The sequence below is a fragment of the Primulina tabacum genome, chromosome 6 (genome assembly GCF_025594145.1).
Source record: "Primulina tabacum isolate GXHZ01 chromosome 6, ASM2559414v2, whole genome shotgun sequence".
Taxonomy (NCBI): Eukaryota; Viridiplantae; Streptophyta; class Magnoliopsida; order Lamiales; family Gesneriaceae; genus Primulina; species Primulina tabacum.
Window position 1 is genome coordinate 44723095 of NC_134555.1, and position 26270 is coordinate 44749364.

At 36.2% G+C, this 26270-nt stretch overlaps 2 protein-coding genes and 1 pseudogene across 2 annotated transcripts; 1 reads left to right on the forward strand and 2 right to left on the reverse strand.

Annotated features, from left to right (window-relative positions):
• Positions 1 to 10619: 10619 nt before the first annotated feature.
• On the reverse strand, positions 10620 to 14702 carry LOC142549934 (O-fucosyltransferase 27-like). Its single transcript, XM_075659180.1, has 9 exons — positions 14184 to 14702; positions 13620 to 13704; positions 13403 to 13470; positions 13204 to 13292; positions 12879 to 13122; positions 12561 to 12764; positions 12320 to 12448; positions 11673 to 12226; positions 10620 to 11470 (listed from the first exon to the last, which is right to left on the reverse strand). The coding sequence occupies exons 1-9, from the start codon at positions 14406 to 14408 to the stop codon at positions 10990 to 10992; spliced, it is 2079 nt and encodes a 692-aa protein (XP_075515295.1). The 5' UTR covers positions 14409 to 14702; the 3' UTR covers positions 10620 to 10989.
• Positions 14703 to 17113: 2411 nt separating this feature from the next.
• On the forward strand, positions 17114 to 22290 carry LOC142549935 (calcium/calmodulin-regulated receptor-like kinase 2). The gene is made up of 8 exons (XM_075659181.1): positions 17114 to 17413; positions 18686 to 19072; positions 19651 to 19804; positions 20171 to 20297; positions 21098 to 21180; positions 21274 to 21345; positions 21425 to 21628; positions 21739 to 22290. The coding sequence occupies exons 2-8, from the start codon at positions 18747 to 18749 to the stop codon at positions 22039 to 22041; spliced, it is 1269 nt and encodes a 422-aa protein (XP_075515296.1). The 5' UTR covers positions 17114 to 17413; positions 18686 to 18746; the 3' UTR covers positions 22042 to 22290.
• A 291-nt stretch (positions 22291 to 22581) lies between these two features.
• Positions 22582 to 25724, reverse strand: LOC142550329 (uncharacterized; annotated as a pseudogene).
• Between the last annotated feature and the right edge of the window lie 546 nt (positions 25725 to 26270).

The following is a 26270-nucleotide window of genomic DNA, read 5'->3' on the forward strand; positions in this document are numbered from 1 at the left end:
TCTGGAGGAAGGTTGAATCTCGTTTGAGAAATTCGTGTCGGACTTTAAAATTTGGAACCATAAATAGGAATGTCAGAGGTAAGAGGAGTTGTAAGATTGTTCCGACGTAAGTAACGTAACCTCTCTGATGCTCAAATTAGATATTAAAAAAATAGAGAGAGTATTGTGTGTATTCAGAACGAGTAAATATATAGATAAATAACAATCAGAACATGTTATTTATTGGAAAAATGTTTTGGTGTGACGTATGAGTAGAGTTCTTTGACTACTAAAACTCTGATCTTTGTAGAGTTGTAAATATGTTGAACTCAAAATCTTAGATAATGTTAGTTTAAATCTTTACGAGCTTTATTTATGCGGATTACATATTGATGTATCTGAGTGGGAGATCATTAAGTCAAGAGCTCGCATCTCGTGTACTGAGCGAGTCCAAGCTTTCTATGATAGCTCGGCTGAGACTTTCTCAATCGTTACGATAATATATGCTGGGAGGTCGGTCACGCCTTGTTGATCGAGAGATTATGGAAGTATGGGAGATCAGCTGGGGTGAGTTCTCGAATGACCTCTCAACAAATCTGGATAAATCGAGCTCAAGATGGGATCCTAGATAACCTGATGGATCCGAATAAATGAGATGACCTCCTGATAGACCATAACCATTAAGATGACCTCCCGGAACTATCTTGATATTTGACATGAATTTTTCCGGACTATCGAGAATGGGGCGAGTCTATATCTTAGATTATCAAATTCGAAAAATAACTTATAATATGTAAAATACTAAGGATTAAAGGATGATCCAATTTTTTAAAATAATTTGTAAGACATCGAACATTTTATTTTGATTTTGTATATATTATTTTGTAAAGATTTTACCAAATAAATTTAAATACCATATAAACAGCCTATGTGTTCTGTAACTCTGCCAATCATCTTCTAGATATGTTATTCTATGTTCATCTCGTGTCCACAATAATTAATTTGAAATTAAATATATGAATCTCATACTTCGTCCATCCATTACCTAATGTCACCTCACTAAGTTATATTATCCGAATTTGTGTGTGTTATAACTAGCTTAGTTTATTTATTGATTATTGAAGTATGTAGCGACCGAACATACACAATCTGTGTGTATAATATAATACATGAATATTACGTAATGCACATATTTTGTTTCTTAAGTTTTGATTTAGTTATATATTTACAAAATTACATATAACATGACATTTAGTAACAAAGTCATTTATTTTTTTTATAGAGTAAAATTCACTGGAGCCAAATTTGCGAGATATAATCTTTTTGGCAAAAACTTGTGTGAGACGTTCTCACGGATCGTATTTTGTGAGACGTATATCTGATTTGGGTCATCCGTGAAAAAATATTACTTTTTATGCTAAGAGTATTACTTTTTATTGTGAATATCGATAGGGTCGACCCGTCTCACAGATAAAAATTCGTGACCGTCTCACAAGAGACCTACTCAATCTTTTTAATTAAAAAATAGAGTTTCACAAAAGAAAGTTAGGTGTTGAGCTCTTTCCCTTGAGGGCTTCTCCAACTCTGCGCTATCACAGCGTGAAACGCTATGATAGCGTAGAATTTCCCTTCCAACGGAGGCTGCGTCATTTTGGAATCACAGCGTGAAACGCTATGATAGCGTAGGATTTCCCCTCCAACGGAGAAATGGCGCAGCCTCCCTCCTCTGCGCATTATAAAAATAAAAAAGAAGGCCCAAACCCAACGCCAAAATGGCGCTGCCTCCCTCCTCTGCGCCAAATTTGGCGCAGAGGAGAAACCCAGCGCCAAAATGGCGTTGGGTTTGGGCTTTTTTTATTTTTTTTAAATTTTTTTACTGTTTTTTAATTAATATAAATATGTATTAAATATTTTTAATAATATTATTATATAATTGATGAATAAAATTAAATCGTGTTGATATAAAATATAATTTATAATAAAAATTAAAACACAAAAAAATTAATTATAATTATATTAGAAAATTTATAAAAATATTTCTAGTTTTTTTTATTTTTTATATTTTTAACTCTCGTAAATATATAATTGATAAAATATCAGAAAAACCAACAGCAAAAATTTTGAAATTAAAATTACAATACCCAATTGATATAATTATATTGTTAAATTTATAAATAAATAGTAAACAAAAAGAATATTCTAGGAATATACTTTTTAGTGTAAGATTTGAAGTAAATGAGTTAAAGATGAATGTTATATTTGGTGCAGAAACTACGATAAATAGATTTATGAGTTGAAGATACATGAGTAGCAGGGTAGGTACATAAAACCAAATTTATATATAAATGCTATTACGACCTTGTTTGGGCCTACCTATGAAAATGAACTTTCAGGAATTATTGTGTTCGGAATATTATAAACTTTAGGGCTGCGGAAGAATGGTGTAAGTGGGGATGCTTTAGACTTCAGTACAACAACTCTTTTTTTTTTACGCAAAAAACATTGTTAGACAAATCTCTATTTAGGTCATTCGTAAAAAGATATTATTTTTTATGTCAAAAATATTATTTATTATTTTAAATATATAAAATTTTGATCTGTTACGATAAAATTCAAGGAGAAAAATATAAATCGTTCAGTATAAACTTTGTCGTGCAAAAGAAATATCAATAACTTCAAGTATGGACAATTATGGCTGCTGTTATTCAATTATTGGGAACAAATGTTTCTATATTTTATATTAAACTACGGCCATAATTGAAAATGTTTCTATAATTTATATTAAACTACAAATTATATGCTCTAATTGCAATGTATATAACGGAATATTATACAAATTTGATTAATTATTTTGGTAGAAACGTGAACAAAAAATATAAAGTTGTTGATCACAATTCGCAATCACGTCCCTTGAGGCTCAATTAAAGTATTCAACTCCGGTTTGTTTCGATTTTAGATAATAAAAAAAATTTTGAATAACTTATATTTTATCGTTTTTACATAATTTCAAATCAAATCAAACAAAACAATGTAATTTTTATAATCAAACCAACACAAACTGTGAATTTCGGTTGATATGTTTTAGATGACTAATTTTAAGTTTTGAATTTCACGGTGAATAAGTGCATGAAATATTTTAATTTGGAAAAAATAGCAACTGATATTTGACAAAAAAAATGAGTTAAGTTGCACACGGAGAACTGCTGGCAATCCGAGAAGAGATTATCCTGCTCTTTGAAAAAAGTTTTACTGATGTCCAGGTAGTATCTGATTCTTTATTGGTAGGTAGTGCAGGCAGTCAATAACAATCAGGATGATATTGGGTATATTGGATTTTGTGCAGCTGATATTAAAGAGCGTATGATGAAACTTGTGATCTCAGATTTCATGCATGTTTGTCGCTCGTTGAATAAAGTTGCTCATAATATTGCTCGTTTTGCTTTGTCTTTCCCTTCACCATTTGTTTGGGCGAATGGGGAGTTTCCTTCTTGGTTGGTTAAGCTTGTAATTGATGATTTTAATCAATAAATTTACGAGTTTTACCTTCAAAAAAAATTGAGTTAATGTTTTATTTGATTGTGGACTAATACGATTATAAGTAAAAAATCATACAATAAAATACTTATGAAAATTACAAAATTTTGCAGCTTATAAAAACATAGACATCTAGGATTATAGTTGTGGGACCCTTAGCTCATAATCATTATTACAACAAAATTTGATTATGGTTAATTAATTACAGCGTAAAACGAATCTAAATTTTCTTTACAATGAGCCCAAAATATTTTCTCTATACTTTGAATACTAAAAATAGTATTTAATATCACATCATAAACATGCCCACACGTAATCAAAACCAATCATATACAAACAACTCATCTCCTCGGGACATGCTCCGGTATATAATTACATATACATATATACTGGGAACAAAATATAAACATCAACTCAAACTGTGACTCCTTCCAGAAGTACCCTCTCCGGTCTCCTGATATCCTGGAGTACCTGTCATTGTCCACACACAAAGACAACAACAGCCCCCTTTGGGGGTGAGCAAAGCTCCGTATGGAACAACCATTATATATACCACAAGTATCTAAACAATGATATATGGTATGCAATGCATGTATGTCGTGGAGGTATCAGGTCAAATGCCCATCCACTGAGCACATGTCAGAATCAAACGAATCGCTATCAAATCAATGCTCGAGCTGGCACACCGGCCTCAATAAGGGATACTCGTATGATAGCGTCGACGAAACACCATCAAATCCCAAATCTCATATCAATCGTCGGGGCCACAACTGTCTATGCTTTATTGGTCATGTAATACCAAACATAGCATTGTGTTCACAAATCCCAGAATCCAATCAAATCATATCAGGGTATCCAAGGATCATAGCTCAATGTGCATGTCATGTATCGATGTATGCATCAAGCGATGTGTGTTAACAAAACATTTATTTTATACATCGATATTCAAATCACAATGTCATGTATGTCACATAAACTCAACAAATAAGGCATATAGATATGTATTCTCATTCCAATCAATCAAACCAATCCAACATATATCATATAATACACATACCTGTCGTATGTTACCCGGTCGCAACATACCTCAATTCTTCGTTTCCAGTTGATGTAGCCTGAAGATATCGGTATAATACTTTATTTACATCAATAACATACTCATTCTAATCAATAACATAATCCAAAGTCATTAATATGAGTTTCAAATGTCTTTTGAAACTTCAAAAATTCATATCAAATCCAAATCATATCATAATTCAATTCCGACTTCGAATATGAGTTTATTGTCGGTTATTCTACTACATATAGGAATTTCAACTTCAAATACATGATATTCCAGCACTTTGATATTTAGAGCTGCTGGAACCAGAAGAAATTTACCTCAGTCAGAAGCCCTCGACGCGACGATTCCGAATATATAATTCAATTCAGTCACAATGAAGCATAGCTGAACAAATATGATGTTTATTTAAATAAATTTCAGCGTTTCGAAGTCGATTCAGACGAAAGAAATTCAAAATCTCTCGTGTCTCTCGAAGTTGCTGAATGAAAGTGAAGAAGAAAAGAAGAAAGAGAAGTATTCTTATCTCCACCGCTTGGGCGCTCGGGCGGTAGAATTCTCGCGCCCGAGCGCGAGACGTTCTGCCCCCGAGTTGAATTTGTGTCACGCTCGGGCGGCCAAAAGTTACCGCTCGGACGCGGAACGTTCTGCCCGAACACATATTTCATATATCCTGGCGCTCGGGCGGTCATTTTCTACCGTCCGGGTGCCACACGTTCTGTACAAATATTGATTTTTGTACTATATTGGCGTCCGGCTTCTCCACTCGAGCTCTTACAACGTCAATTCATATTCGATACTTATTTTCTCATTTTCATTGTCACGATATACATCAAATACATAATCACATGACAATTTCATAAATTATCGATAATCACACAGGATTTACGATAATACGATACACGGTCCTTAAAATAGTTATGTTTCTTTTATCACGAACAGAGCTATGGTGCACGAGAAATGGGGAGAGAAATATCTGCTCTGTTCTTCATTCCAGAATGCTCAATGTTGAACATATACAAGTGGGTTGGTTGATTACAACTGTCAAACTTGCTAAACTAACTTAGACTAACTAAACCAATATATAACTTACTAACTAACAATCAGAGTCAAATATGGACATGTGGGTAAAAATCCCCCTCAAGGTGGCTTATAAAGATCTTTTATAGCCATCTTGGACAGTAGAGGAGCTAAACGAGCAATAGGTAAAGGTTTGGTAAAGATATCCGCCAGTTGATGTTGTGAACGTATAGGCATCAGCTTGATTCTTCCTTCATGTACTTTATCTCGGACAAAATGGCAGTCGATTTCAATGTGTTTTGTGCGTTCATGGAAAGTTGGATTCGATGCTATATGCACTGCAGCTTGATTGTCACAGTAAATGGTTGCAGCATCAGTTAGAGGAGTTGAAAAATCAGATAGTAATTGGGTCATCCAAACTATCTCACTGGCTGTTGCAGCAAGTGCCCGATACTCCGCCTCTGCCGATGAGCGAGATACGGTTGTCTGTTTCTTGGCTTTCCATGATACAAGAGAATGGCCAAGAAAGATACAGAAACCAGTAACCGATTTCCGAGAGCCTTCACAAGCTGCCCAATCAGCATCACAGAATGCTTTCAGCTGTAGAAGAGATGAAGCTGAGAAGAAAAGACCCTGTCCTGGATTCCCTTTGATGTACCGAAGGAGGTGGTGGACAGATTGTAGATGTGGTGTGCGAGGTTGAGACACAAACTGGCTTAGTTTGTGGACATCGAACGAAAGATCAGGCCTGGAAAGTGTGAGGCACAGTAAGCGACCGACAAGATGCCTGTATTGTGTAACATCGTCGAGAAGTTCACCATCAGTTGAATTAAGACGAGCTGTAGGATCCATGGGTGTCACAGCAGGCTTACTGGCCAAAAATCATGTGTCAGCAAGAAGTTGCAAAGCATATTGGCGTTGAGATAACACAATGCCCGTGGAGGATCGTGCAATTTCAATCCCCAGGAAATACTTGAGGTCGCCCATATCCCGAAGTTTGAACTGGCTATGTAAGAACTGTTTTAATGATTCAATGAGCACAAGAGAGGGCCCAATGATAACAATGTCATCCACATATACTAATAGAGCCACGAATGATGAACCAGATCCCTTGGTGAAGAGAGAATAATCAGATTTGGATTGGACAAGGCCAAACTTGAGTACAACTTGGGAAAACTTGGAGTTCCATTGTCTGGAAACTTGACGGAGGCCGTATATAGACTTGTGAAGTTTTCACACCATATGATTCCTGTTAGCAGCATGCTCCCCCTGAAGGTGATATCCCTTTGGCAAGTCCATATATACTTCTTCAAACAAATCACCATTTAAGAATGCGTTACTAACATCCATCTGAACCAAATGCCAACTTTTACATGCTGCCAAAGCAAGAAGAACTTTAATCGTGATCAATTTTGCGATAGGTGAGAACGTGTCTAAGAAATCAACACCCTCCTGTTGATTAAATCCTTTGGCAACAAGCCTGACTTTATGTCTTTCAATCGAGCCATCCGCATGAAGTTTGAGTTTATAAACCCACTTGCAACCAATCGAGTGTTTACCAACTGGAAGAGGAACTATCTACCATGTATTATTACGCTCCAAAGCTGCTAATTCATTGTTCATGGCCTGCTGCCACTCGGGGAATTTGATGGCTTGGTGATAGGTTTGCGGTTCCAGAGCAGAAGATACATGAAGTACAAAAGCTTTGTAAGCAGGGTTTAATTGGTCATATGAAATGTATTGAGATAGGGGATATGGAGTAGCATGCACCGAAGGGTCAAAACCGTGCAAAAGATTGCAGTGGTACTCTTGGAGGTAGGATGGTTGTTTCTGAATACGAGTGGAACGACGAGGCTGAGGTAAGGGTAATAGAGGTGCTGAAGCATGATCCTTATGAGGACTGTCAAGGTGAGCTTCAAGTTGGACTAGGGGAAACACAAGATCAGGGAATGGGTCAACCGATGGAACTAGAGGAGTGTGATTATGAAATGGAAAGATTTCTTCATGAAAGATCACATCCCGAGATACAAAAATCTGTTTGCTATCAAGATCATATAATTTGTAGCCTTTAATACCAGGTGGGTATCCAAGCAAAACACACAAACGTGCTCGAGGCTGAAATTTTGACCGAGCTACAGGAAGTGTCGAGGCAAACGCCAAGCAGCCAAAGACTTTGAGGCGCGAATAGTCGACCACAGTATGATACAAAATCTCAAAGGGTGACTTCCTGTGGAGCATAGGTGATGGAGTCCGATTAATTAGATAACATGCAATGAGAATGCATTCCGTCCAGAAGGAAAGAGAGATGCGAGATTGGAAATATAAGGCTCGAGCCACGTTGAGTAAATGTTGATGTTTTCGTTCGACCACAGAATTTGTTGCGGTCGTTCAACACACGAGTATTGGTGTAAGACTCTTCGTTGATGGAAGAAATCAGAGAATGATAATTCTTTGGCAGTATCCGAACGAAAACACTTAATATTGCATTGAAATTGAGTTTCAATCATAGCAAAGAATTGAGGAATTACATGAGCAACATCATATTTTGATTGTAACAAGTAAACCCAAGTAAATCTAGTACAATCATCGACCAAAGTCAGAAAATACCTATGACCAGAGTATGATGGTTCACTGAGAGGGCCCCAAGTATCACAGTGGATCAAATCAAATGGGTGTGAAGACATGTGATTATTAGATATAAAAGGTAACCTTTTCTGTTTTGCAAGTGGACATATTTGACATAAGAAGGATGGGCCTTTCTTTTGTGTATCGTACTCTAGCTTGTTGTGTAACGAATCCAACACTGTGGATGATGGATGACCAAATCGTTGGTGCCACAGCTGTACAGAGACTTTATTGACAAATGATATAGAGTTTGAACCAAGTTGCTGAAGATCCAAGATGTACAAATCCCCAATGCGATCACCCTTGCCAATCATCCTCTTGGAGTTGGCTTCCTGAATCACAAAATGATCATGATAAAACTGCACAACCAGGTTTGACTCCGTGGTGAGTGTACTTTCAGAGAGTAAGTTGAATTGAAATTGAGGAACATATAAAACCCTACGAAGTGTAATATTTGAAGTGAGCAGAACATCACCAATGGAATCAACTGAAATTGTGGTTCGATTAGGCAATGTCACAGACGCATTATGTATCTTAGTCATGGATTGAAATGCCTCAGCCGTGCAACATATATGACTCGAAGCACCTGAATCAACGATCCAAAATTGTCCTGAAGCAAGATTGGGGGCATCAAAACCGAAAGACAAATACCTGCAGTTTGAGATGAGGAATGTACACTCGATGCCACATTATTGTTGAGAGCAGCTGTGAGATGGGACTGAAACATTTGCATCAATTGTTGATATTGGTCGGGGCTAAGTGTTTGAAAGAATTGGCCTGTGGATGTATTCCCAATTTCAGATTGATTCGCCACAAGATTCACATTAGCCAGAGAGGAGTGTGAAAAGGGAGGATGCGAGTCACTTCGCATCCTTGGCCGAGGTTTAAATCCAGGAGGGTAGTAACATGTATCTACCGTATGCCCATGAATCTCGCATTTAGTGCAATATGGACGATCTCTCCTTTTGTATTTGAATTTAGTATGCTGGTCTTGCCCAGAGGAACTTGACTTGGGGGGCTGGGATTTCACAGCAAATGCCATAGGTGTTGCGACATTAGGATTCAAGCTAATTGTACGTTGGCGTTCTTCTTGAGATACCAAGGCAAAGATTTTGTTAATTGGGGGCAAAGGATCCATTAACAGCAGTTGTCCTCTGATTTGAGAAAAAGAATCATTCAATCCAAGTAGAAACACCATGATGTGCTCTTGATGATGAAACAATTCCAGAGACTTAACACCGCCACAGCTACATTTGCCGCAGGTACAAGCTGGACGGAAATTAGATAATTCATCCCAAAGAGTCTTTAACTTTGTGAAATATACAGCCACAGAATTTTGATCTTGGGTATGATTGAAGAGAGCACGCCGCAACTCAAAGATACGAGGGCCATTGCTCTGTTGAAATCTTTCACGTAAATCTTGCCAGATTTCAGCTGCGATGTCGGAAAATAAAATGCTAGCTGAAATTTCCTTCGAGACTGAGTTGAGGATCCACGATATCACAACATTGTTGTTGCGAAACCAGGCAGCGAGCAGATGAGGCTCCGAATCATCTGGTTGAGTAATGGAACCGTCGATGAATCCTAGTTTGTTCTTCATCGAAAGCGCTATACGCATCGTTCGACTCCAAGAGGCATAGTTTTCTCCGGTGAGCGGCTGAGATACAAGTGAAACGCCTGGATTATCAGAATGATGTAAAAAATATGGATTGAGCGGATCATCGATTACAGATCTGGAATGCGAACTCAAAACTGAAGATGCCATGAGCACTAATCAACCCTTAATTGCAAGAGCAAGAAGAATCGACGAGATTCCCCACCAAATCAAGAATATCAACAGCAGCGACAAGCAATTTTTGCTCTGATACCATATCACGAACAGAGCTATGGTGCACGAGAAATGGGGAGAGAAATATCTGCTCTGTTCTTCATTCCAGAATGCTCAATGTTGAACATATACAAGTGGGTTGGTTGAGTACAGCTGTCAAACTTGCTAAACTAACTTAGACTAATTAAACCAATATATAACTGACTAACTAACAATCAGAGTCAAATATATTTTGCATAAAATCTATAATAAATAAATTCTCAAACGTAATTCGATTATTACAAAACTCAACAATAATATGATAGAAATTAAAAATCAAATAAAATATATTTATATCCATCCAAGAAAAATCAAACTGAATCAACAAATTTATTACATGATTTTTTATGAGTCAGATCAATTTGATTTGTTTTTTTTAATCTAAAATTTGAACCAAACCAATTTTACGATTTGGTAGATTTTAAAATCAATCCAAATTGTGATTGTCTGCAACTTCGACTATATATATACATATATATGTGTGTTTATATATATATATAATTGAGATGGCAAGATTTGACCTATTTCTGTTTTTGTTGTGTATTATATTTAATCTTGCCATTTCAATTTCTTTGGATTTTTCAATAATTTTGTGTAACCACCTTAACCTCAATAATACAGGCAGTCTCCATTGTTCTGATTACTAAGTACAACAATAACCTAAACTAGAGTCATTCCATCGCCTTAAGAGCCTAACACACACGACCTAGATTACGTCAAAATTGATGGCAAGGATCGTCAAAAGATCCCATCTTATGGATTCATCGAACCATACCCGAGCATGCTTGACCGATCATTCTGAATTGGCACCAACCCGATACAAGCTGGTGGTTCAACCAAGAACAAATCCATGCCTGCCAGAATCACCACAAAGCATCATGTTTAAACAAAAAGAACAATCTTGTCACCTTTCTCCGCCTTCTAGTTCCTCTTGATCCTCAATCTGTGTATCTTCTTTGCTGCTTACTTCTGCTCCTCCGTCAGGACTTTCACCACCGCCACTCTGCCGGAAAAGAGGCCCAGTAGCGGGAGAATCAGAGTCATCTTTTTCCAGATATTCATCATCTTCCTTGTCCATCGACCGAGAAGCTGCATCTCCATCCATCCAGGATGGACAATGGTGCATAGCTCCAAGAGCATCATGTAGCTGCGAACGAGCTGAAGGGCTTGAAGCATGGGAAGACACTTCAGCTGGGTTGTTTCTCAAGCACGAGCACTCAGGAATGGGAAAGGACAAAAAAGATAAGGTTTTTGATCTAGTGGATTCCTCAATGAGCCCATCGATTAAATTTCTCCTCATATGTCTTCGTACTGATGTTATCCAGGTGTGGTTGGCTTGGTAGAAATGGTCCCGGATCTCATCTAAAAGCTTCGTGGTTCCTTTCCTACACCATCACAAGAAAAATATAAGAAGACAAGTTGAAAATCTCCGCCTGTCCGGCATCTGGGGTGAATCCAATCATTCGGCAGAGTGGGGTGACTCAGACAACCGAATAGATTTTGGGGTTTGGAACTTCCAATTTGAAAAAATAAAAAAATAAATAACACATAATTTCAAAAATTTTGTCTGGTGTCACGAAATATCACCTGTCAAACCGTAAAGTTTTGGAGGCAGCAAACTGATATAGCCTGTGCCCCATAACCAAGCTAGCAAAATTTGGGTTTCCTTTACCATCACGATCAAATCCTGCAACAAACACATCTGCTTCTAGACAGATATTGTAGTCTATCGCCTCCCATAACAATTTATGTGCATTCGTTCTCAACTCCATAACCGTAATCTCCGGCTCATTATCGCTCTCAGATACCCAACCCCACCAACCTTCAATGTTGTAAGGATATTTCGGTCGAGCCGGTGGTGGTGGGAGTGGACGTGGCCGGGGCCCAGAAATTTTCCAGTCAGATTTCCGTTCGACTTTCACTGGGGGTGATGAAGACTTGGGAGTTTTGTCCACAAGATTAGCTTCCTGGCCATACATTTTATTTAACTCCCATGGCACGCTCAAGGAAGTCCTGTCAACAACATTTTCAAACATTGCGTGAAAGGGAATCAGTTTCTTCTGTCCACCAAAGACCTCGCCACCAGAAACATAGATTACTGTATCCCACGAGTATCCATAAGCTCTAAGAAGAATACCAACCTGTAAAAAAAAAATTTGTTAATCAAAATCAGTTTCAAAAAATGGTCCACAAAAATTCTGACAAAAATAACTGATTATATGAATGAAGTATACCTCCTCAGGCATAAGTGGACATAGACCATTACGAAACTGCGCAGCTGAATCTACTGTAAGGTTCCCTCTGACAATTCCCCGCTTTAGCATCCAGGCTCGCTTATGTTGGATAAGTTCAGTATGCACATCCTAAATAGAAAAGGTAGGCAAAACAAAGATTAAATGTTTGAAAACCTTAGTGAATTGAAAAAAATAATACAGAAGCTAACAATGGCAGGAAAGGTTTAACTACAAAGACAACCTGAAAGAGCTCAGCACAGCCATGATATGCTAGAGCATCCCTCGTCATCCCCGGATCATAGGCTATAAACGGACGCCCAGAAGCTCGCAACCGGTACAGAATCTTTGTGGCAAGTTCCTGGACCTCCTCTCTGAACCTTAGAGCATGATACGCAACCCTACATCTCAGCCTTTGATATTCTTCTAAATGTGGAGGAAGCACCATCTAAGTCATACAAGATTATATCACAAAGAAATATTGGTCCACGCATGATATGCCGCCGTCACAATTAAAAAGGATAGCTGTGCACAACAAAATATTACATGTTCTAGTGTTTACCTGCAAACACCCACCATCCGGTACAACGAGCTCGACAACTGAGTGCATATTCAACACTGGAAGAACTTTTTGGAGATAGAAATATGGAGATGCTGACTTGGAGAGTTTGAAAGATGGGATCTTTTTCTTTCTTCTTGCGCCTTTAAGTTCCTTTGGTAGTGTTTTGACGACTTTGACGTCCTCTGCTAGAGCCACCACAAACTGATCCTCGTTATAGAGGTAAGCGAAACTCTTAAACTGCGTGCTGCATAACATTAATGAGCATCGAGTTAACCAAACTTTTGTGCAGCAGAAACATGTAATGAAAATTGGAAAGGAAACCAACCTGATTCCCTTGCTACTAGTAGTGGATTGAATCTCAGGAATAACTAGAGTGGCATTCAGAAGCCGAGCAACAACAACAACATCACAAATCTGCAGAAAAGTAAAATATTGCAAAGAATTCTTCTTTATAAAAAAAATAATAACAAAAAAATGATGCCAGATAGATGAGGGCAGTGCACAAACGGCCGAGTAACACTCACGGAGTTTCTGATTTCGTGAAAACCACCTTGTATCCTCACAAATATAAATCCATTGCTAGTGACAGGAGCTGCAAGATATCGGATCCCGTTAAGTAATAAACATGATGATGGGTACGAAAACGTAAAGATTTCATGATTTCTATTTAATCTACGTCAACTCGTCAAGTAAGATTTGAATTTCAAATGCTAAATCAACTGTAACAGAAATAAATCTAACCTACATAGTGTCCTCTTGGATTAGCATAAGGATGTATTGAATCAAGAGGCCTGACTGGACCCCAAAGTCTTCTATAAAATGCAGTCTGCACAATAGAGAAAATGTGATGTTCCATAAAACCACGAAACAGAAAAAAAAAAAAAAAAAAGAATCCTTAATAATACATAGGAAGATACGAAAACCCACAAAACAGAAACATTATACTTCAGAAACACAGAAAGTGTAAATTATTAGCATTGGGGATCTAAACTAAACTTATGAGTGACTCAAAAGCATACTAATTAGCAATTATCCCAGCAGATTGGCCCCACTAAACACCACATTAGAAAAATATTATTCACAAAACCCACCCATTTCCCTAAAAAGTTCCTCGAATTTTCCCAATTCAATAAAACAAAAACTTTTCTCTCTACAAGAAAAGCATAATTCAATCACACAGTTCCAGCAAACTCAAGACCTACGTATCGTTACACAAAGCTAAAGTCCAAGATTTAAACTGTGCAAAACAAATCACTACAGAAAACGCAGGAAATTACAAAAAATAATGGATCTTTATCACATTACATCGCTGGGAAGATCTGCATTCTCGAAGATGGGCCGCCAAGAAAAGATGGTGATAGAAGACTGGTACTCGGAAGCAGCAAACCCGTAAGTGTATCTCGCGAGAAGAAAATGTGCGAAGAGTGAGACAGCAGAAAGGACAAGGCCAATAAGCCCGACCCACTTCAGCTTGGACTTGAAAAACACTCCCTTCTCGCCGCCGCCTTTGGCGGGTGAAACCCACCTCATTTCACTCACCCACTCACTCACTCCTCGCTCACTCACTCACTCACTCAGTGAGAGTGAGAAATGATGGAGACGCGGTGAGAGTGGAAGTCAAAGAATGGAAAGGAACAGATGATGACGCGTGCGAGTAAGATTATTCTTGGATTGGGGACACAGAACGGTTCAGACACAGATTTGTTTGTTGTCTATGGGTGGTGTCTATGGGACATATATACATACATTTATGTGTGTGTATGAGTGGAAAATTAGAAAATCGTCCATATTTCTTAAAACTAAACGCATTCTCACAGGTGGCGCGTCTTTGCACGGCAGGAATCTCGTGCTGCATGAGAGGTAAGACACCCCAAAAGGCAACAACTCACAGTCACATGTTCGAGTTCCCAATTATTGTTATCTTGTTCATCTATCGTGCTAATTTTCATATTTTTTGACGATATATTATTCATATATTAGATATAAAATTTTGATATGTTTCGTTGTATTCAATAGATGAATTTCACTTATTGATGAACATAAAAATAGACACCGTCGAAAAATAGCATAACAAAACTGTATATATAATAACTTAGACTCGACTTTCTAGTTTAATTTAACTTTGAAATAAAGTTTTGAAGTGTGGTTTTTAAAATATCGAACCTCCGAATATATAAATCCCAGAAATGATTTGTGAAGTATAAATTCGAACATTCGTGCCGTTACATACATATTTATTGCCATTTATTGAGGCCAAAAACTTCGTAGACTGAATTTAATACTACAAATATTAACCGTTTAAAAAAACTTTTTAAGCTTAAAAATAAAAGTAAAAACTTGGAAAACCGTTATTGTGCAAAATTTATCAATAAAAATTATTATTCTATTTTAAAGATTTAATTTAGTGGGAATTATTTTGTGTTTTATTTATAGTATATTTTTTTAAATGACGACGACTCTTGACATGTGAAAGATGGTCTAAACTGAATTTAAAATTAGTTATGTCATATCAATTTTTCCAATTAAGAATTTGTTTTCACTTTTATAATTTTATGATTTATTTTCTTATAAAAAACATGGGAAGTTAGAGCTATTTTAAAGAGGGAGAATTAATTATTATATTTTTAAGATAAAGATTAGTTACAATTAATTAAATTAATTAATATTTGTTGAGACATAAATGCTATTGCAACTAGCTAAAGATAAAGTTCGCATGGTGAGATATGAATCCGAAAGTCTTATTTATTTTGTCTTTTTGGGCCATAAATCTTCTTTTGGGCCATAAATCTTCCAAGCAATTTCATAAAGGTGGTGGACTTAGAAAATGACATGATTGCTATGATTTGAAGTTTCGTTGTCGACTCAGTGAACCAAACATTCAATCATTTCAATATTTTTCTTTTATCCGAAACTTTATAAAATAGAAAAAACTTGTACGAAACGATTACACGGGTCGTATTTTGTCAAACGTATCTTTTATTTGAATCATCCATGAAAAAATATTACTTTTTTATGCTAAGAGACTTATTTCAGAATTAGTAATTTTAATTTAATTTCTATCGACTTAATGGTTAAATAATTTTGTTATAAGTTTGAAAAGTTTCTATCGATTTTTTATTAAATGTTATCATTTTCTTGTAACTATAATCATAATGCGCAAGACTATCAAAGTCTCAAGCTAATTGTTGTCAATTTGTCATAGATCGTATTACGTGTTTTTGTCAAAAATAAAAAAAAATATTTATTTTGAATTTATTCATTTAAAACAAAATAATGATTATTTTACGAGAAATGGACATGGGAAACTTTTTTTGGACAATTTTAACTACCGATTGTTACCTATGTGTGCACGTATTGAAACAAGGCTATGCATGATTGTTGATGCATTATTATTCAAATATTTTAAATTGTACGATAATTTAAATAACGCGAAAATCACATTTTTATATAGTTAGAGTTGATCCCTGACAATTTCAATTTTTATATTTGCATTAACTTGACATAATCATCTATCAATAATTTGTGTATCGAAATGACTATACCATATATTTTTGAAATAAAACGGTATTTATCAATTTGGTTTTATCCATTAGATCACAATTAAATCATATGTTTTTTTTTTTTGGGGAACTAAAGTTGTGGAATATTGATTGGATATATTATACATATATACCGAGAAATAATTGAAATTAGTAATATACAATATAAAATGTTTGTATATATTAAAAATTTATAAAATGTTTGTATATATTAATTTAATAAAAAAACATATATACATGATGTCATGTTAGAATAATTATCTCTATTTGGTAGAACAATCGAAACGTAGTGCTTGAGCTGTTGTATGATTTAAAATATTAAAATTGCAATGTTACAAAACAACAAACGCTCGATATTACAATTGATACTAGAACTAATGACAAAAGTTCGATTTTCAATCATGAGAGATTGATTGTTGTGTGCGATAATTGTCTCTGTTTTATAGAAAAATCGAAACAAAGTATTCGAGTTGTAGTATGATTTAAAATATCAGAATTGTACAATTATGTCCAAATATAACTGTTGTCTTCTGGTAAAACGACAACACTCGATCACACGCAAAATATTGATATTTTGAAAATTAAAAAAAAAAAAGAAATCAGTTATAAAACTACCTACGAAAGTTGTTATTTTGTTTGATTTTAAATTAAATTCACACAAAATTAGAGTCTTTTTTAAATTCTGGCCGCGTGAAAAATTTGACTCGCGAACAAACCACAACGCAGTACAAAGGCGGATATGCCCAAGTCCACTCCCTAAACCCAACAAATCGGCAAAATTGGCTTCTACTGCCAATTTCCAGTGACCACCCTATAAATCTCGCCCTGAAATCCCGTTTGCCTTTTCAATCGATGTTGTTTCGCTCCCCAAAGAAAGATTTTTACGCCCTGTGCCACATCAAATTACTCCATGATTTATATAATATGATTTGTTGTTCGTCAGCTGAACAAGTCAATTGCAGCTGAAAAAAATTGATGGGATTTCTTCTGCCATGGGTAATTTCTTCTCTTTGTTTGTGTTCAGGTTTTTTTGCTTCCTCGAGTTGAAAATGCATCCGATATTTGGGTATATTACTGGGACCGATTCGTTCTTGCTTGTTTTTTGCAATCCCTGTTTTCGTTGCTGTTTGTATCTAACTGTACTGTCGTTTTTTATGAAGGTTTTGGGAAACCCACTTGATCATTGCGTCGACGTTGCCTTCAAATTTTGATTTTTCTGATGTTTACGTTTTGTCAAAACGTAAAACCTGAGAGTTAAATTACAGTTCCATCGTGTTTCTTTTCAGTTGTTTTTATCGTAGTATCATGTTGATCCGATTATCTCGGATTCATCAGGCTTATTCCTTCTTTTTTTGAAAATTTATTTATTTTAATGTATTGAGATATTATGTATTTCATGGTATGGTATTATTTAGCTGCCCAAATTCCCAATATGTATAGATTGATGGTCATCTTTTACTGGAATTCCGATTTATCGATTATGTTTCATAAAAAAAGACGAGATGCCATGACGAGCAAGATTTGTAGGCTATCCACGATAAGAAGTCTTTGACCTTATTTCGTAGGGTTATGTTTTGTATTGGAAAGTAAATGTTTGTTTATATTTGAATTGATACAATCTTTATGTGTTGACTGAACAAATTAGTGAATACTTCTGATGGAATGTTTTGGGAACCTACATTTGTTTTAATTCGTGCTTATTATTGTTGGCAATGCATTTATTTTATATTTTTCATGGTTTATATAATTGCGCAACTTTCATTATTTAGAGGCGGACATAAAGTTCTGCACAAGTGCTACTTGCAAGTAGCCGATATATATCGATGTATGAAATAAAATCAAAGTATTCATGTTCAATTTCTCAATTCTTCTTTTTTAAAAAACAAAGCAAGAATGGGATAGGGCGGTGCAGAATGCAGGGAGATGAGATATGTTTTGTTAGTTTCTTTTTCACATTTATTCATGAATTAATGATGGGTGATGTTGAACTACTTGCTCCGTGGATTTAACTATTGCAAATTTGCTTGTGCATGGAATCAAAAACCATTTCTTCGTTGGCGAGTTATTCTCGTTGAATTTAGGTGACATTTTGCAGGGTGATCAAACTTTATTGTGGCAAACCATGCAAAATCAAGTTCTGGAGAAAATATTATGTTGTTGCAATAGGAATATGTGTGCTATCTTCTGCTACTCTCAAATTGAGTTCTTATTTTTCTTTAACTGTTCAGTATTTAATCGAGTTGCACTTTTTTTAATGCATAATTACAGTAACCATGATACTTTTCCTGCAAAATACTCCCGATTTGTGATACGAGTGAAGGACCATAAAATGGTTCATAAAACGGATTTGGTTATTATTGGCATCTCTGTTGGCTTGACTGTGGGCATACTCATAGCATCACTTGTATTCTTTGGCATTTGTTGGTACAAGAAACGTGCTCATCTTCGGCGCTGCTCAAATGAACGATCTGTTGCTGTCCTTCCTATACGAACCAATGGCTTAGGTACAAGCATTGATTCAAGTGCTTCTATTTCAAATTCTGTTACTGTCCCGGGGTCAGAGTTCCTTGCCCAAAAACCTCAACATTTCTGGTGGAATAATCATACCAAAGATCGGTTTGCTTCAGCATCTGGTATTCCAAGATACCATTACAAGTATGTTGTCCAGTTGAATTAGTTTTTGTACTCATTCACATTTCCTTTGAATAAAAACGTTTGTGGAGGTTCTTTTTCTTGACTGACGTATAATTGCAATTGTTCAAATTGGTGAATTTTGGATGATCAAGTGTTTCCTTGCTAATCCCACTACATATTAGAATACACATGGCCATGTGTAATTTTGATATGCTATTTAATTTGGAGATATTAGAAGTGGAGGGGCGTCGCAGATAGCTCAGGGGAGATATTATCTTAATAACATTCTCACATGGTATGGAAAAACATGTTTTGGTTCTAGCAAGGCTTGTTATATCGATAAGTTGTTTTAATATACATTTCCTTAAATTACGAAGTCGGCAACCAAAATTTTTTATTTGTTGTCTTCATCCCATGAATTATATGCTGGGAAGGGTGAAAGGGGAGGAGTTTGATGCAAGAGAGGGAGGTAGGGATTTGCGCACTCATAGTAGGTTGTTTTTACCAAGCTTAATTATATCCTGATTTTTGGGACTTCCTGTATATGACCATATGTAGCGTACAATTGAACCATGATTTATGTCCCTTTTCATGTTCAGAGACATTCAGAAGGGAACACAAAATTTCACAACTATTCTTGGCCAGGGTTCATTTGGCCCAGTGTATAAAGCCATAATGCCTGCAGGTGAAGTGGTAGCTGTAAAAGTTCTCTCTTCAAATTCCAAACAAGGGGATAAAGAATTTCACACAGAGGTAAAGGCGAGGTCCTTAACTGTTCAATTGGAGATCGAACTATATAGTGAAGTTCACATCACCCCTCTGATCAACTACCCTCACTTTTGACCATATGCATTAATATTTTCAATTTCATCACTTGATATTATCCAACAAAAAATTTCATTGACCCTAAAATAAAGAGATCATCCACTTTCCCATGGAATTAGTACATTTTAGAACAAATTGTAACGTTAAAATTTAATGAATTTACCGTGTTGGCTTTTTTTATCCTTGCTTAAAGCTTTCACCTGGTGATGATCTCAGATAAGCTGCATCCCATTCACTTTCTGTTTATGTTCACTTCAGTTCTTGATCTTATGGTATCTACCATTCTTTTCTCAGGTCTCTTTGCTAGCTAGGCTGCATCACAGAAATTTGGTAAATTTGGTTGGATATTGTGTTGACAAAGGCGAACGCATGCTAGTTTATGAGTACATGAGCAACGGAAGCTTGGAAAACCTAATATATAGTAAGTTAGTAATGTATATGATCTGGTCTGCTGAATACTAACACTCATAAATCCATAATCATCTTGTAGCATTGCCTTTGCCACTCTCACTCCGTGTTTATAATAACCTAGTGGAAGAATAAAACTAGTTTCTGGCTTATTATACACGAATATGCCAAAGAGTTAGTGAAGAAGTTTCTGCTAAAACTTGAAACATATGACGGTTTCCAACTTTCCATCCAATCGCTGTAAAGAGTCTTATTGAATGTGATATGGTATTGTCTGGGGCTATATGAATAATATAAAGATTTATGTTCATGTCTAGATAAATGGACGTGGGTCGTGTATTATCTTCTTTTCTATATTATAGACACTCAAATGGTTTTTGATTCTTCACACTTTATTTTGGTTATAAGAGAGAGAAAAGGAGGTGGTAATCACGAAGTTAAAAATTATTGTAAGCAGGTCTATTATTGGCCTCATTATATGTTGGGTCTGTTCTATCACTGACCAATTTTCACTATTTAAATCAAATCCTTTGTACAAGTAATCTTATATTATGCAACGAGTTGAGCAACATGTTTCTGATCTAGGTCATTCACACGCATAATCTACAATTGATTCTAAGCTTGTCCTTCGGACACTACTGTCCATGTACTCATTTCCATATGCACGTAAACTAAGAACTTTTTAAATAGATTGCACCAAACTGCATATGTTCATCGAGATATCGAGAAAATTTTCTGTCTCCTCATCTCTGGTTTCTTTCCTTGTCTTACTCTGGATGGTGGCAATTTATTTATTTTATCCTCACAATTTAGGTGAAGACAAACTGTTAAGTTGGGATGATCGACTACAAGTAGCACAAGACATTTCACATGGCATTGAGTATCTTCATGATGGGGTATGCTGAACGGTATCATACTTAGTTGCCTTTTTTTTTACAGTTTAGAGAACTTTCCATTAAAACGGTTTCGGATTTCTTGTTGTGTAACAGGCAGTGCCTCCTGTGATACATCGGGATTTGAAATCAGCTAACATACTGCTGGATTCCTCCATGAGAGCTAAGGTGAATCACAAGTTGCTAAAGATAGCTTTTTCTATAACAAACTATTGATATTCCGTATCTTGGCTTCCTTGATTAATAGGTTGCTGATTTTGGACTTTCAAAAGAAGAAACATACGATGGCCATAATACAGGCCTTAAAGGTACATATGGGTATATTGATCCCATGTATATATCCACGAACAAGTTCACATCAAAAAGTGACGTATATAGCTTTGGTGTTATCCTTTTCGAGCTCATCACTGCCATCCATCCACACCAGAACTTGATGGAATACGTCAATCTTGTAAGACATATTTCATCTGTTCTCTCAATATCATGGTACGGATGGACTTTCTTTCTTCTCGATACTTCAACTTTTTTATTCTAACTTTGCATTTCCAATTCCTTTCAAAGGCTTCGATGAGCTCAGATGGTGTAGACGACATAATCGACGCCAAAATTGCAGACTCGTGTAACACAGAAGAGGTAAGGAATCTTGCGAAAATCGCTCACAGGTGCCTGCATAAAACGCCTAGAAGACGCCCCTCAATCTCAGAAGTGTCACAGGCTATTCTAAAAGTAAAGCAAAGGCGCCTTGTTAAAGAAGATACAATGTCATTTGCCGGAGAAGATTTCTCGAGAACTGTGAGTAGGATAGAGTGTCAGCAACTGGAATTAAAAAAAATGGCCAGCATCAATGAAAGTCAAACAGATTGAGAATGGTTTGGTTTGTGTTCGTATTATCTCATGTTTTTCGAGAAACAATATATTTAGTCACGACGAATGTAAAGTAGGATCACAACTGTCGATAATCACCATACAAGGTCTTGATTTACGGCTTCAGTTTTGAAGTGTAGGGCTCTCTTTTCCTGTGAACTGTTGTATAGAAACATCTGCAACGATGGGAATGTTGTTCAAAAGTGTGGGGGCAATGGCACATTTTAGTCTCTAGAAGAGCTATTCTTTCATTATCAGTTACATCGGGATACTATCACCATTTCTTGTTTCATGCAAAATAATAGAATTAAGTAACATTTTTTTCATACACGAAATTATCAAATTTGATTCAACTTCGAGCAAATTTGAAAAAAAATTACCTAAAACACTTTGCACATTAAAAGTTGACAAGATCGAAAAAGTAGCCATCTGTGGTCGTTGAATACAGGTTCATAACTAAAATCCGAAATAGCGATCATCAAAAATTTTACAGCAATGATATATAGATATTTCAATTAAACGTTGCTAGACAAGGATGGAAATATAAGATTTTATTTCACTTGCTTGCCAAAAAATTTTACGCATCCCAGTAAGTCACAGGGTACAATCTCTGTATATACAAGCTGATGAACAAAAAATGTAAAAGAATCAATAATATCTGCAGAATAACAAACACAAGCTGTGTATCATCAATGGAACCTTTCTAATTGGCCATAAGACATTCAGGTGGATTGGCATAGAAGTAGTAGTCTTCTTTTTTTGGTTTCTCTGAAATGATGATACGCTTCTTTGGCCGCCCCGTCCCACTCGGTTTTCATGGGATAGTTTCATGTGAGATGAGAACTCGTCCCAGCTCTATATTCCATTGTTGTATTGATCGACCAAATCAACCAAAACTCGTCGGTACAGTAGAATAGTCTTCTAAAACCAAGAAACCTGAAAGGATTGCAAAGATCTTGAACAAACATATCTACGAAAAGATGATAAAAAATAGGATCGAATATTTACCGCTAATCCTATAATCCATAATTGATTGTAATAGTATGGTTCAAATGTCTTAAATCTTACCACAATCAAAGCACAAAATTTTGACAGTTGTTGCCAATGCCGTCCAACCTAATAAAATCAGCTAAAACATAGAAGACATGCAGAATTCATGACATATAGCCCACAAGAATATAAATGTACCTGGGATATCCTTCAACAACTTTAGCCATATTTCCGTCATACGTCGGAATGAATATTATGTCACTCTCCAACGATATTAGATAATCCAAAGCTGCCGTTTGAGATGAATGGTTCTGGAAAAACATTAAGTCCGGCGGTTCCAGCAATGTCTCCTTTTTGATCTATTGGCACAAAACTTGATTAGTGGTCAGAAAATAATGTTCTAAAGTCTAAATACATGAAATCAGGCGTTTCGAGATCAAGCATTAATTATTCACTACTAAGCATGTAGGAAATGCCTTGACCATACTTCTTAATCTACCTTCTCCACCATAAATTTTCTCCAGCAGCAATATATATTGAATGTTACGATCAATACCAAGTGCAGTTAGTATCAGAGCAGTTTCTTCTGGTGTCAAGGGCATAGGCCTTCCTTCTTTTTAAGTTCGGGATATATGGATTTCTCCTTCCACAAGTGGCTATTATATCTAGTACTCGTTATCCATTTTTGCGGCCAGCAAAAGAATATGATTCAGTATTTTACAAGAGATGACATATCTAACTATAAGTCATCAATATGCATAGCAGTTTCATTAGCTGGAAAGTAATACGAATAATTTGAAAATGGATTGGTACAAACTGAGAAAAAACTTCAAAGAAATATCTGTTACTATTTTTGGTAGATTGATTAACTTGCAGTTTAAGCAGATCATGCCAAAATGGTTGAATAAAAGATTAATAGGCCATCTATGTCGCGAGTTCATAGAAGAGGCAACTGCAACGCATTAGATTTCAGTAAGACCAACCAAAAGACGACGTCAACACCAAGACCCAAGTAGATATGCTAAATATTTCTAGAATTTTCAAGAAGTTAAGTTAAATTAATATGTTCTTATGTGCTATCAAATAAAATTGATGTTGCAATTATTTGATTTGTGGATATGAATTGATTCGAAAGATCACATCTTAGGTGAATATAATTATATATTATTAAATGTAATATCTCCTTACAATCTTTTTTTTTTCTCATTTAATATTTGTATCTATCCTAACATAATTTTTTAGAAAAAATACTGTGGAATAACAATTTGTTGAGTTGTTTAATATATATTCTGGACATAATAAAACCTCAAAAGATGAACGATCATGGGAATTTATTTCAAACTTTCACCGTAAAGATTTTAAAGTGGCATTTATTATACATATGGTCACTCTATAAACTGCAAATCAAGGGAACTTGAAACATCAGCAGGACGGCACTACCGGGAAACCCAGGCGTGGCTGGAAGGGAAACGGGAGGGGAAAGAGATTGGAAAGGGGCGGTGGTGGCGGAGCTGATGGAGTAAAACCAGGTATCGGCGGCAGCTTAAAAACCGGTGGGTGAAGGCGGCGCAGGTAAACCTGGAGGAGAAATAGTTGCTGGAGGAGAAGAAAAACTGGCGGAAAAATCGAAGCAGGCGGAGAAGGAACAACGGGAGGAAGTAAAGCCGGCGGCGGCTGAAGAGGGTTCGGAGGAATTATAGGTGGGTTGAACGGATTTGGTACAAATGGAATATTGGAAGTTGCAGGCTGATTTATCTCTTCATCGGATAATTGAAGGGACTTTATTGCGGTTTCTTTAGCAGGTACAGGTGGTAAATACGGAATCCCGGGGAGTGGCGGCAGTTGGGGAAGCTGCGGCAGCGGTGGCAGCCGTGGAAGCAGAGGAAGCGGTGGGAGATGGCCTAAAACAGGTGGATTATACGGCAGATCTTGAACTGGTTGCAAAAATGCGGGATCATTAGCGTTTAAAACCATCGAAGATTTGTCATCATCAACACGTTGTTTCTTGAAATTCCAGATTATTGGTTTCTGATCGCAAATCTGTGGCTGATTCAAAGGCTTGAATGTGAAAAACCCCGCGGAGAAAATGTGCACTCCTTCTTTTTTTGATTTAAGGTTCAACAACGTAGAAGTTGCGGTTGCAGCCACAGCACAGTAGGGTTCATTGCTGCTGATAAGTTTCACAGAACACCCCTTGATTTCCTTGACATGTTTGCTCACAGAGAAAGGGAGATTAACTTTGAATTCTCCATGATTATCCGTTTTCACTTCTCGCCGAAAACTCGGACTTGATCTCGTGTTCTTGCATTCTACCGCAACAGTTGCACCTAAAAACACAACATGCAAAAAATTTAATCAAGCCCACCTTCGATATCCAGCCGGAAATCGAAAAATTTGTTTTAATGAAGGAGTTATAGATGAAATGAGACCTTCAATAGCGCGGCTGGCTTTGGGGAAATCCTGGTGGAAGCATGTATCACAGTACACAGTTCCAACAAGAACAGCAGATGGAAGCTTCTTCTGATTCTTGGATTCTGAGCAGTTGACAATAAAAGCAAAACTAAGAAAAATCAGTGCCCAAAAGAAAGACATTATGAAACATAAAATCAGCTGTATAAAACTGAATCAAAGTATTGATTAATTTGCAAGAGAAAGGTTTTGTAAGAGCTGCTAAAATTCCTCTAAATATATATTTTGTGGGTGTTGCCCAGTGTTATCTTTTTATATTAGCAAAGAATAAGGGTCTTAATGTCATTCATGAAGAAACAAGTAAACTGCAAACTTGCAGCAATTATTAGTAAGTATTAAGCAGATTGGCATGCACAGAAGGGATCACATATGCTAATGTATTTAAAATAACTTGTTCAATTTCGATATTTTATCCATTAAATTTTAAAAATTGGTTTTGATACACTAATTTTTTATTTTGACTAATTTGGTCAAATATCTTATGTGACCAAGACTGAGAAAAAAAAGCAAGACTAAATGAAAAACAATTAAAAGTTAGTACATCGAAACTAACTTTAAAAAAAATAATAATAAACCAAAACCCAAAATTAGTGGACCGAAAAGTATTTTCCTCTCAAATATTACTTCATCAGTTAATTTGCTGATTGAGTTGGGGTCCAGTTAGCTCACGAGATGCTCAAAGCTCTCACAAAGTTCATGCGTCTTTGTCTAGTTTCACATCCCAAACGTGGTGTAGGTTACATTTGCTATGAATTTGCTCATCCATTTTT